Source organism: Apodemus sylvaticus, chromosome 9 (assembly GCF_947179515.1).
Source record: "Apodemus sylvaticus chromosome 9, mApoSyl1.1, whole genome shotgun sequence".
Classification (NCBI taxonomy): Eukaryota; Metazoa; Chordata; class Mammalia; order Rodentia; family Muridae; genus Apodemus; species Apodemus sylvaticus.
Genome location: NC_067480.1, coordinates 17310421 through 17324085, shown reverse-complemented (window position 1 = coordinate 17324085; position 13665 = coordinate 17310421). Strand labels below are relative to the sequence as shown.

The window sequence follows — 13665 nt, the reverse complement described above, 5'->3', positions numbered from 1 at the left end:
AGGTAGGAAGGTAATAGTGATTTTTCAACTAGACAAGTTCTTTGGTAATTATCAGAATGTCAAATTCATTAAGGAGAATAATCATGTTTATTTTAAATAATTCTTATTTTTATTTTAACAATATTTTCTTATATTCATTTATTTTATATTTTGTATATGAGTGTTATATCTGTGTGCTTATAGCACAGAGTTCAGAAGAGGTTGTTGGAAACCCTGGAGCTACAGCCCCTGATGAATATCAATGCAAAAATACTCAATAAATTCTTTCCAACCGAATCCAAGAACACATCAAAATGATCATTCACAACTATTCAAGTACACTTCATTCCAGGGATGCAGGGATGGTTCAATATATGGAAATCCATCAATATAATCCACTACATACTCAACTCAAAGAAAAAACCCACATACCTATGGTCACTTGACAAAGGAGCTAAAACTACCCATCCAGTGAGTCCCACACGCTCAAGCAATAAAGCCAACAGATTATAGTTTGAAACTTCCTAAGACTATAAACAAAAACTACTCATTTTTTTGATTATTTTGTTTATTTACATTTCAAATATTGTCCCTCTTCCTGGTCTCCCTCTGAAAATACCCCCTCTTATCCCCACTCCCCTTTGCCTCTAAGAGGATACCCACCTACCCACTCCTGCCTCTCCTCACTAGCATCCTCCTGCACGGGGAGAACAAGCCTCCACCAGACCATGTGCTTCCCCTTCCATTGACGCCAGATAAGGCGATCCTCTGCTACATATATAGCTGGAACCATGGACTGGCCCATGTATACTCTTTGGTTTGTAGTTTATTCCCTGGGAGCTCTGAGGGGTATGGTTAATTAATATTATTCTTCCTATGGGGTTGCAAACCCTTCCAGCTCCTTCAGTCCTTCCCTATCTCTTCCATTGGGGTCCCCAGGCTCAGTCTGATGGTGACTGGGAGTGTCTGTATCCGTCTTTTTAATTTAATTGTTAACACAGAGAGCAGAGTCCCAATCCTAACCATGAAGCTATTTCCAATGGATGATTATTTGTAAAAATACAATAAGTTTTCTCCAATCAAAGTGAAGTGTAACTTGGTATAACAACAACACTCCAGCCTAGGAACCTTTGCCTGGAGTAATTGTGAAACACAAAATGAACTCAATGACTTTAGGGGGTGGTCTTTTTTTGTTGTTTCATTATGATTTGTTTTGGCAGTTTTTATGTCTTATTGGTCTTTTGTTTGTTTGTTTTGCTATTCACTATTGAATTCTTTTAGTATGGGCTTTCTTTTTCTTTTTGTGTTGTTTTGTTTTTTAATAAATAAATGAGAAAGATCATAATGTTAGGTAGATAAGGAGGCAGAGAGGATCTGAGAGAAGTATGATGTGGGGAAGAATTTGATCAGAATGTTGCATGAAAAGAACCTTTTAATTAAGTAAAATGAACACTTTTTATAAATTATGCATGTAACTAATACTATTATATTGTGTTGAAACAACTGTATGGTTTTTTTCGACAAAACATAAAATTTAGTAATTTTTTTGAAATTTAATTTAATTGATTTTACTTAATCACTTTACATCCTGCTCCTTGCCCCTCCTTCCAGCCACTCCCTCCCACAATTCCTCCCCCTTGCCCTCTCATTCTCCTCTGCACCCCACCATCCCATTTCAAACAGTAAAATTACAAATGAATACTATAAATGTACACATCACCAGAAGCTGGATACATTTTCTAAGGACTATTTATGAGTTACTGCATCTATTCAACAAGTATTATATACAATGTAAACTAAATAGAAAAATAAACAGTATTGACTTACACTTCCTTAGAACTGTGATTAAATGAAGGCTTAAGGTTTGGTGATCCCACTACACAGCCTAGACCATATCCCAGTATTTGTGCTGCATCTGCAATACCTTGAAAATGAACAAAAGGAGTAAAGTGCTTTAAAATCTAACTTGGTTTAAAAAAAAAAAACCTAAACTATCTGCAATATTTGGATTTTTTTCATGTTGTTCTCTATTACTTGACGAAGAGAAGATGGGTAGGAAAAGAGAGGAATAAAGGGGGAGGCATGAAAGAGGGGCAAAAAGAAAAGATGTAAATAATTTGTGGAATTGATTCTAACAAACCCCAAATTAGTAGGGCAGGAAGCTCATGAGAAATCCATGCGAGAGTTGATGCTATCTTATAGTTGATGCTAGTCCTGACCCAAAATCATTGTTTCTTTGGGGACAGTGAGTCTGCCCTGTTAGGACTCTACATTGCTTGAATGAGACCTGGTTTTGTCATAAAGCTCGTCTGCCTACTGATGTGTCTATTGATTGTGGTTATTAATCATAACTAAGACAACATCAGAGAACCATCTAGGTCTGATATTACAGCTGGTTGCATATCCTCTTATCTCGCCAAGTATTAGATACATATATAACTTAATTATGAACTTAATTGTAACTTATTTAAGCTATATATTTAATGAAACATAAATATACCAATATTCAATATACACATAAATAAAGTATATTTCTTTTAATATCTCACCAGCATAAGATAGCACATTTTCATAATTACTTTTTCATTGTTTATCAAAACTTCAGCATAGCAAATGGTGGCAATATAGTACAACATTTATATTGAATAGATAGTGTCTCATTTTCTATTTAGTAAAACTACAATGGGTATTTTCCACCAATCTTGACCAATGCTAATAAGACACAAGTATTTTTTATAAAGGTGAATAGAAATAGGTATATTCTGTATTTTGGTCTATTGGAAAAATTTTCTTACTATTGGTGGAAAAGTATGTTATTTTGTGCAAGTTACTTTGTATTTATAGTTGTTCTTCCTGTTTTGTTTTGTTTAAATAGAGTCTTGTTCTTTAGCTCTGACTGGTATAGCCCTGGTATTTGATGTGTAGTTTCACAGGGCTTTGAACTCATCTTCTTCATCCCTCCGTCTCTGTGAGTCTCAGACAACAGGCAAACCCCATGCTATTTACTCATGACATGATTTCAAAGCAAGTACAAAAATAGTTTTTTATATTTTTGAAAATTATTTCTAGCTATCTCTGTGAAAGGATTCTTCATTTTAACCTTCCAGGACCACAGTCTAAATAAGAATAGACTATTTTGAGATATATCAATGTTTACTTAATGTAGAACACAGTTTACACAAGACATTGAAAAGTGGAAAAATGACACCATGTTCATCTCTCTCTCTCTCTCTCTCTCTCTCTCTCTCTCTGTGTGTGTGTGTGTGTGTGTGTCTCAGAGAGAAAAAAAAAGAGACACAGAGTAAATTTTACCACTTAAAACATACATGCATTTTTTTAAATTCCTTTTCTATCTTTCAGTGACGTTATATTTTTCTAGAAACCTCAGAATTAGGTAGATCAATGTGATCTTAAAGTTTGCAAACAGGCCATCAGCACTTAGTACAGTGTCATCACAGGACCAACAGAAGTTCTATGTGGGTTCAAACATACAGAGACCCAATGAATATTGAAAATGGGCCATGCATAATAGAAAAAGCAAACTTGCCTAAATAGATGCCCGCCATGTACATGGAAATGTTGTCATAGATGTAGGTCACACCAAGGATATACAGCGGCATCCCTGCAAATCCCTGCAGAGACTGCCCGATGATGGAAAGACTGATAATTTCTGATTTGAATGGTACTATTTTTTTCTCACAACTTGCCATTGTTCTTTGGTCTTCATCTAGGCACAACTCTTTTGAAAGATAAAAATTATATTTTACTGAATTGAATTCAAAATTAAATGTACAATTCATCTGCACTTGCTACTTTCACCATGATGTTTTTCTTTTATTTAATATTCTTATATTGGATTGCTAATATAATTAATGATCATATCTTTAATAGAAATTGCACAATAAAAGAAAAGGTGTCAGAATACTGGAGGAAACATGAATATTATGAATGAAACAGTATGATTGTTTATATGTACAAGATTACATCTACGCAGATATGCTTTTATGCATACACAATTACTCATATGTAATACATAGGCACTCACTTTCCTATACTTTGATTCCTGTTCTTCTGATGTTTGTCTCCACCAGAAAAGCACTTTCAATGCCCTTGATGGTCCCCCCTCTGAGTTTAGTTCCGTATCTCTTTCTTTAGCAATCTTTAAATTACATCACACTTTTTGATAAAATAATTTCCTATTTTTGACTCTTGAACTTCAGTAGTATACTGTTATGGTTTCCATATGAAATACCTCTCTAAAGTTTCACGTGTTCAATACTTACTTCCTTGTTGATATTATTTGAAGAGTTCCTAGAACTGTGAGGGAGAGATACAACCTGGTCTATGAAAGGAATATCTTGTTATAGTTCCTTAATATCTTTACTTTCTTTGGTTGCCAACATGAGGTAAACAGACTTCCTTTGCACAGTCCCAATTTTCTGTCTCGATGTGGGCTCAGAGTCGATGGAGACTAGCAACTGTGGAGGTAGCACTCTGAAACCATGAGTTAAAAAACTCATGTTTCCTTTTTTTAAGTTGTGTTTGACATTTTTTACATCAACAAGACAAGTACACATAGGATCATCAAAACAAGATATTAAATCATAAAGTGAGATAGTTGTGGGCCATACCTGTAATCCCAGTAGGTGTGAAGGAGACGTAAGAGGATCTCTGAGCTGAGGCCAGCCTGACTGACAGAGTGAATTCCAGAATAGCCAGGACTATAAAAGCAGCCAGGGCTACAAAAGAAACCCTGCATCAACAAACGTCAAGCAAACAGACAAACAAAGAGATCACTAACACCACCATAGTTACTTTGTGATAATAATTTAATAATCATTTAGATTTCTAAATCCTTTAGGTCACAGGCTACTTTTCATTATTCTTACAAACATAGTTATAGGGTTCATGTATTTATACCTGTTATGTTGGTGGAGCTATGCAGCTGGTATATTAAATCATATTTATCATGAACATCTTGGGTAAAGTTTAACATGCTGTTGAAATATTGTAGAAAAACTATTGAAGTGAATGCTACATTTAATATACTAATAAAACCTTACTTGGCTTAGTTTCTGTATAATACATAACTTTATGGCAAATCAGAAATTTTCTCTAAAATTGTGATTTTTTTTTTAACCCAGCATGGTCATCTTTTTTACCTTTTTATTATAATAATGCATGATGTATGCTATCAGTTTCTTTATGTCATTTTCAAATATGTATGTGATGCATTCTGATGAATTTCATCTTTTCTCTTTCTGTCTGCCTCACTTTCACACTGATTGGCTTTCTCTTTTGCTTTAGACACTCAATCTACCTTCTCTTCTTGACTTTCTTGTCGTTCTTGTTCTTATTCATGATCATCTTCATGTTCTTCTTCTTGTTCTTGTTCTTCTGTTCTTATTCTTCTTGTTCTTCCTTTTATTTCTTCTTCTTCTCCTTCTCCTCCTCCTTATTCGTTGTAGTCTCATCCTTCATCTTGTTCTCCTCCTGTTTCTTCTCCTTCTCCTCCCCTATCTCCCCCTCCTCCTGCTGCTTTTTCTTCTTTTTCACCTTCTTCTATTACTAAGTGAGTTGTGTCACAGTTGTTTATTGGATGAAGGCTGATGTGTTGTTTGCAGAGCGTGGGCACCTTGCTAGGCACTCCACTGCTGAACTCTATCTTAGCAACATCTAGTTACATATAAATACACAGGAATGCATGGGGACTTGTGCTTTCCTTTCTCTTTCATGGTGATAAGTTTGTAGACTACCTTGAATAATTAATGTGCAGATATTCACAGTTCCTGTGAGTTCAAGATTACAATGGATACTTCATTTCTAAATTCATTATTTCACACTAGTTCCCATACACTCCACCCCATCTAGCTCTTTCATTCTTCGGCAGTGTTCCCTGGGCCTTGGAGGTCCTATCCATAGCTGAGCATATCACAGCTATAACTCATGCTTACTTATTATTCTCTCAATACTTCCAGCTAATGTATTTTAGGGCGTGCCCCAAATAATCCTTCAAAATCTTAATAGACTACTCTAGTTTCCTAACTCAGGGTCTCCTCCTTTATGTTGCATGTAATATCAGCACTTAGGTTTGACTTTTCTCTCTTCCACAACAAGCAAGCTATCAGCCAATTTACAACTTCTCAAATTATCTCCTTACACAATCTCTAGCTATAGTTTTTGAGCTGAAAGGAAATACATGGCGTTTAAAATCCAATCTGACTTCATGATAAATAAAATAAGGAAGGCTTTCACCATGTTTACAATCTACAATACAATCTTACAATCATACAATACACCCTAAGCCTATTTACCTGTGCCTTGTTCAAGAAAGTTATCTTACTAGTATAGGTACTCCTTTTTATTTTTATTTTTATTTTTTTTTTTTTTAGGCATGGTTTCTCTGTGTAGCCCTGGCTGTCCTGGAACTTACTCTGTAAGCCAGGCTGGCCTTGAACTCAGAAATCCCCCTGCCTCTGCCTCCCAAGTGCTGGGATTAAAGGCGTGTGCCACCACTGCCCAGTTTAGTAAATGTGATTCTTACTCCTAAGGATCACATTTCTCAGCTTTCTATTGAAAGTAACTTGAAAACAAATGGATACCACTGCTGTAATAAATCTATTCTTTCCTAAGTTTAAGAATAAAGAATGATTCTGTTACAGAAATTGAAGAGTATAAATCACATATAATAGCATACATAACAAGCACCAAAAGAGAAACTAGCAGGATATAGAAAATGTTCAATATTATAAATACTGATTAGAGTTCTAAATTCATAACAAGCAAGTTCTTGTTATAGTAAATAGCATGAATTCCATTAGTTAGTTGATGGAAATAATTCTATGGCAACATTTTGGATAAAATTATGTTGAAGTTCACCAAAGAAAGAAGTGTAGAAAATCAATGTTCATAGCAGCCTTATTTATAATAGCCAGAAGCTGGAAAGAACCCAGATGCCCCTCAAAGGAGGAATGGATACAGAAAATGTGGTATATTTACACAATGGAATACTACTCAGCAATTAAAAAAAAAATGAATTCACGAAACTTTTAGGCAAATGGTTGTATCTGGAAAATATCATCCTAAGTGAGGTAACCCAATCACAAAAGAATACACATGGAATGCAATCTCTGATAAGTGGATATTAATTAGCCCAGAAGCCCTGAACACCCAAGGCACAATTAGTATAACAAATGACTCCCATGAAGAAGTATGGAGAAGGTCCTGATCCTGGAAAGGATTGATCTAGCATTGGAGGGGAGTATAAGGACAGAGAAAAAGGAGAGAGGTGATTGGAGAATGGGTGGAGAGAAGAAGGTTTATGGACATATGGGGAGGGGGAACTGGGAAAGGGGAATTCATTTGGAATGTAAGCAAAGAATATAGAAAATAAAAATATATATTAAAAAATGAAAAAGAAAATCAAGCAACATGAAGAGGTCTTTCACAAAACATGTATGGAAAAAAGATTTCAACAGGTGAGGAAAGGAGAACTGACCACAACATGGCTGCTACTGCTACTCGTTAACGGTGAAAAGGATTGGAGCTAGGGTGGCTCAGCAATCCAGAACTCTAGGTGTTCCTTCAGAGAACCTAGAATCTGTTCCTGGCACCTAAATGTCCGCTCACAACCATCTGCACCTCTCATTCCAGGTCCTGGCAGTCTCTCTGACCTTGGCAGGTATCAGCATGCACGTGAGGTACATACATGTCACATGAAAAGCATTTAAACAGATAAAACAAAATGAATATATAAAACTTTAGATGAGATTAAAAGACCCCTTCCTCTTTCCCCAATTATGATGTAACAATAATAGTAATAGAGCATAAATATTAGACTGATGAAGTGGGCTAATGTAAGGAATTGGGGGATGGAACAGCAGGGGGGGTTGGGAGGATGATTTATGGGAGGGATTGGAAGATGGAAAAGGAAAGAGGGAAAATTAAATGTATTTTAATTAAAAAGCAAAAAATAAAATAAAATAAGAGGCATCTAAAATTCTAAAATGGAATGAGAATAATTTGTGTTTAATCACTAGTGAGAACTGATAGAGAAAGGGACCTTGCAAGTTGATGACAAAAGGAGGAAAGATTTAGGTGCACACAGAATGATCGCTAGAGGACAGCTCCTTTGTTTTCACTGAAGAGAAAAATGAAGACTGATTCAAAAACATAGGTCAAAGTAAAACTTCTCAGTGTTAAAAAATTAAGACAATTTTCCTCCATGATATAATTTTCCATCCAACACAGGTCATCTTAGGAGTTCAGTAAGAAAGCTTAAAATATTATCAAGGGTTACAATAGAATGTGGACTGTGATAACTTTCAGGTAAATAGATCCATTTGTGAAGAAACTAGCACTTCCAATTGGCAGCAGCAGATTTATCACAGGACTCAGCAGCCACCTGGCTTATGGAAAGGAGCAGGCGTATGATTCACTCCCAAGGTTTCCAAGCAGGAGATAAAAGGACAGTGAGATAAAATAGTTGAGGGCACTCACTAGAGGTTTTAAAGATTTTGGTATGTCATGTTGGTGACAGAAAACAATTTGCAAATGAAGGGAAATAGCAACTAGGAGAAACAAGGAAAGCTGGTTTTCATTATCCACTGGTCCTAATGATAGAAAAGAAGTTTGCCTTCATTCTGAGTAAGTACAACCCAGAACCACTGGTGGGTAGCATCAAAACTGTGAGCTCAATAAAAGCTCGGTAAATGGGAGCTGTCTCCACTGCTGAGAAAGTGGTCAGGATGAGAGCAGTATAGATGGTCACTTTATATAAAGTTCTAGGAAGAAAACATGACAATGTAGGATGAGTATTTTCACGAATTCATCAAGAATTTTTGCATTGAATTTTCCATGTTGTGGTGAAGTATCAGGTCTGCCTGTTTGTTGAGGCACACATACTCTGCATGTGTGTTGTATATTAACCTGCCATCATTGTTAAATAACAGAATCATGGAACGTGTAAAATAAAAAAAAAATAGTAATTTATGAACTATACCACAGAAGTTCTGAGAGCTCAAAACAGAAGATGAGCCTAGTGTTTAATCAACAAAGCACAAAAAGGAAATACCAGAAAAATAAAATCAGGAGATTTCACACTCAGAGAAGAGGGGAGAGGGGTATATAAATAAATGGAGAACCTCTCTTCTCTCTCTCTCTCTCTGCCTGTCTCTGTATCTCTCTGTCTCTCTCTGTCTGTCTCTGTATCTCTCTGTCTCTCTGCATGTGTGTATGTGTAAACTGAATTATGAGACAAAGGGGTTAGTGAAGATATAAACTGTCAGAATAAATCAACTATTTGCAAGAAAGAAATAATTGAGTACTTTTCAACAAATGATTATGTCTACTTCTCAGCCATTAGACACCTAGAAAATACAGTAGACACTTAATCCCAAGTAAAACAATAGGTTCAAAAATGTAGATGACATAACAAAATTCAAAAGGAAGAAAAATAACAATGTCTTCTACTATAATGCCTTTCCAGAATTGATAACAAGTTTTTAAATTTTAATTTTTTTTGTAAATTGTGTGTGTGCATGTGTACGTGTGTGTGTGTGTGTGTGTGTGTGTGTGTGTGTGTAAGCCAATGCCTTCAGAAGCCAATAGATTGTGTCAGATCACCAAGAGCTGTAGTTAGGTGTGGTTCCTAGCTGCCTGATGAATGTGCATGGAAGCCAGCGCAGGTCCACTGAACTACTGACCAGGTTTTTAAAAAAACTTATAATGGTAAGTTTCTGAATATTTCACCATTCCTAACCACAATTTTGTTAAAAGAACAAAGTAATGAAGTGTTTTTCTTTTCTTTCTTTTCATAAGTCCTCAAGATGTCGCTTTATGAATTTCAAAGATCTATGTAATATATGGTTCTTACATGTGTATGCATTATACAGATTGCATTAGATTGGTATTTAAATAGTTTTGATTAGGGTTAACTGCTTTTAAAAAGGTTGGAAAACATTTAACGAAATGCTCAACAACTTTATTAATCAGGGAAACACAAATTAGAACTACTTTGAGATTCACCTCCCACCAATAAAACAAACAATAGCACATGCTGATAGAATACTCACATACAGCTGATATGGAAATCAAGGAGGAGTTTCCTGCAAGAAGTTGGGAGTCAGTTTACCTCAGGATCTAATGATACCACTTAGGGCATATACTGAAAGGATATATACAGCGATACATCCTTGTTCATCTCTGCTGTATTCAAACACCATAAATAGACCATTATAGACCTCAAAGACATTCATATACATACATATGCACATGGATGCATCTCCCTTCCTCATCAGGTGTGGTTAAAACCCAGCTTAGCATATATATAGATGCCTGTACGATATGGATGGCTCTGGGACATTAGCATTAGAAATATACTCCAAGGGCAGTTCAAATAGATCTTACTAGGAATAGGGAAAGATTGTGGAATTAAACAATAAACAATGTTACAAAGCCCCCAATTTCACAGATTCAAATGATGGCCAAAGTATAGTTTCCAACTTTTGAAATGTTAGGAGTGTGTAGGTATGTATGTAGGTAAGAAAATTAACCCTTCTGTCTGTGTAGGTTTATTCCTGTATTTGAACTTAGTTGCTTCTGTGCTATAAAGAGAATGAAAAGAATAAATAAAATATATTGTGCAAAATAAAACTAACTAGTAGACTTCTCAAAAGATCTGTAACATATGTAAAATTGTATAAAATAAATAATTTTACAAATTATCTTGCTCCTAGCATAATTTCTTCTTTGAAAGATACTTTCTCCTAGCATTGTTTCTTCCTTGAGAATTAAATCAGAGTGCAACAGGAAATAGGTAATAAGCACCATTACATAAGGATACACAGACATCATGAACTATTTTATATCATTTGAATCAATGATTTGAAAAAAATAATTTAGTATATGATAGGATATTTGAAAAAAATCTCACCTTCGATTTCTTCCACTGGTCGTACAATTTCATATTTCAAGTATGGGACAGCAAATATAATTGAGCCAAGTCCTACTAAAAAGGCAGCAGCTGCCAACCACTTTGATCTGTTCCCTTTACATCCATAGTGCGCTACAAGTATTGCTACCAATAAAGATGCAAGATCATAAGCGATGGTCAATATAACTTTCTCTGCAGGTGACAGATAAAAATCCTTCTCAAAATTTCCAGTACTCACATCAGTAAGACCAAATGTAATACCTAAAAATTTCAAAGGAAGGAAAAAGGGCAATGATCACATTTTAACAGACAAAACATATAACCATGATAATCAAAGAAAACTTTCATTTATTCTGGTTTATAATATTATGAATGTGCAAAACCTATAAACAAAATTAATTTTACTAACCTCCACAAATATTCTTACTTGAATTTGACAAGCTGTCTGTGACTACCTCTATTAATTTATTAAAGATTAATTACTTTTTGTATTATCTCATCACTCTTTGCCAGCAAACTAAATATCAATTATCAAGAATTAAAAGCACACAAATGGATGTTTACCTCGTTTCTAAAATTGGAGCCATAAACAAAGTTGGAACCCAGCTTGTATTTCCAACTATAACATTGTTTCAGAGCTGGAATTCTGTGCTTGACATTTAGCATTTCTAAGCGTTTTTAATCTTTTTGAAAAACAGTGTACACATTCAATATATTTTTTTTATTTTCTCAAACATTAAATAAATGATAGCATACAACATATAGACATATCCATACCTAGGAATGTCCCATAGCTAATGCTCTGAGCTTGGAGTTTAACCAACCTGAACATTTTCAATTTTTTAAAATGTATACTTTCAAATTGTTATTTTTTATCAATTGTTTCAGTTCTTAAGCATTAAGTAAGTGATAGTATAATGTGTATACAGCTGTTTTCCAGCATGCAAAGAAGAATAAAATTGTAGTAAGCAAAACATAAATAGGTTGATACAGGGGATAGATAGTTATGAAAATAATTCATTTCTAGTAGTTAAAAAAAATAGTTAGTAGTTGAGAGTTATGACTGCAGAATAGCTGGATCACAAGTCCTTGCTGTTGCCCAATTACCTCCAACACTCCTAGGACTGCAGGGATCCAGGAGTCCATACTGCTCTTCCTAAAGCTTCTAAAACTCTGAGGACCAACTGGTCCCTGCTGGTCTACTGCCCCAGGGCCAGACACAGGAGCACAGTGCTGCTGAAATATTCACGACTGTTGCTGACAGGATATCTGTTCCCTACTCTACCTCCAAGATCCTCAATCTCTCAGTGTTGCTTCTGCTTCCAAAATCACCATGCACATCAGAAAACCACAGAAGATCGTGGCCACACTTTTGTACCTACGGCCCCAGCCTCTCACTGGTAATAGCTAAGTGTGAGAGCCAGGAGGGAGGCAGTGGGCAAATGTCATTTATTTCTAAGCTAACCAGAGAAATTTCGAATAAAAGTAAGCTCAGAAGTGGATTGAAACTATTTAGTGAATATAGTCAAAAAGGTGAGTTTTTTATATTAGTAAAGAAATGATTGAGAAAATATGTATTTAAATTAATAGAGGAGGAAGAGTGGGAAGGAGGATGGAGACACGCGTATAAACACACCATTGTTTTCCTTCTTGTTTGTGATGTGGACTACTTCAAATCTCACCAAACCCTCAATTCAAAGATGAGAAAACAAAATCCTGACCGAAAATTACTTGCCAGAGTGTTTCAAAATTGTGAGCAGAAATCGCCATGATCTCATGATGGCAATGCTGTTTTCAACTGCATTTTAATATTGAAACAATTCAACCCAGATTTTAAGTTGGTCAACAAATAACATGAGCTAACTTAATACCACCTTCCCATTAGCTCTCTATTGGAGGCCAGACGCTGATACCCACAGTGTGAAGTGCACCCTGCCAAGCAGGTGGCCAAAGGACCTGAAATAACAAGAAAGAATTATTTTCTCTGGCTTTTATTCCACTCATGCCTGGAAAACAAGCCAGAGGTCGTATACCCTCTCCTTTCCCACCATGTCAGCCTCAAGTCTCCCTCACGATTCCACTTACCAGAGCAATCCTGGTCCTCCAACTTACCTTGAGCTAGGCATAATATACAGAACGAGAGCAGGAAGAAGTTAATGTTGTTGAAACGCTGCAAAGAACGGAAAACCAGAGGCCCCCAGCCGAATGGCCCCTCCAAGGAAGCATCGTGCATTATATCTGATAACTGCGATGAGTCTTCAGAGACAGGATTCGTAATATCTAACATGGCAGCAGAAAGTTGTGTCTGATAATCGACTACTCTAAAGGATTCTTGATCACTGTCATGCCACTCTTCCAGCGGAGCCTCCGCAGTGATGTCCACCGGGGCCTCTGCAGTGATGTCCACCGGGGCCTCTGCAGTGATGTCCACCGGGGCCTCCACAATGATGTCCACCGGGGCCTTCACAGTGATGTCCATCGGGGCCTCCACAATGATTTTCACCGGGGCCTTTACAGGGCTGTTGCGCATTTGTTCCGGGTTCTGGTCCATGGCTTATCTTACCCTAAGCAGCTCCTTGCAGGTATGTTTCAAGACACCTGTGTACTCCCTGGGCTTGGATGACTAATCCTGTTGCTGCCACTCTAACCTCTGCAGGGAACGTTACTTCTAGTGAAGGAAGCCAACGTCCCCACAGAAGGGTTGAGTGACGCGGCAGAAATTCGACGGCGGGGTTCCATCTTCTCTGCGTCAC

The 13665-nt window shown here is 36.3% G+C and overlaps 1 protein-coding gene across 1 annotated transcript in view; it reads right to left on the bottom strand.

The window, feature by feature from the left end:
• Window positions 1-13463, bottom strand: part of LOC127692964 (solute carrier organic anion transporter family member 6A1-like) — a gene marked incomplete at its 3' end in the record, with an annotated part of 67712 nt that extends 54249 nt beyond the window's left edge. The window contains exons 1-4 of the mRNA XM_052193594.1: window positions 13025-13463; window positions 10913-11173; window positions 3527-3718; window positions 1807-1903 (exon numbers count right to left, since the gene is read on the bottom strand). Coding sequence (XP_052049554.1) covers window positions 1807-1903; window positions 3527-3718; window positions 10913-11173; window positions 13025-13463 — 989 coding nt within the window. The remainder of the gene's footprint in view (window positions 1-1806; window positions 1904-3526; window positions 3719-10912; window positions 11174-13024) is intronic.
• Window positions 13464-13665: the final 202 nt, after the last annotated feature.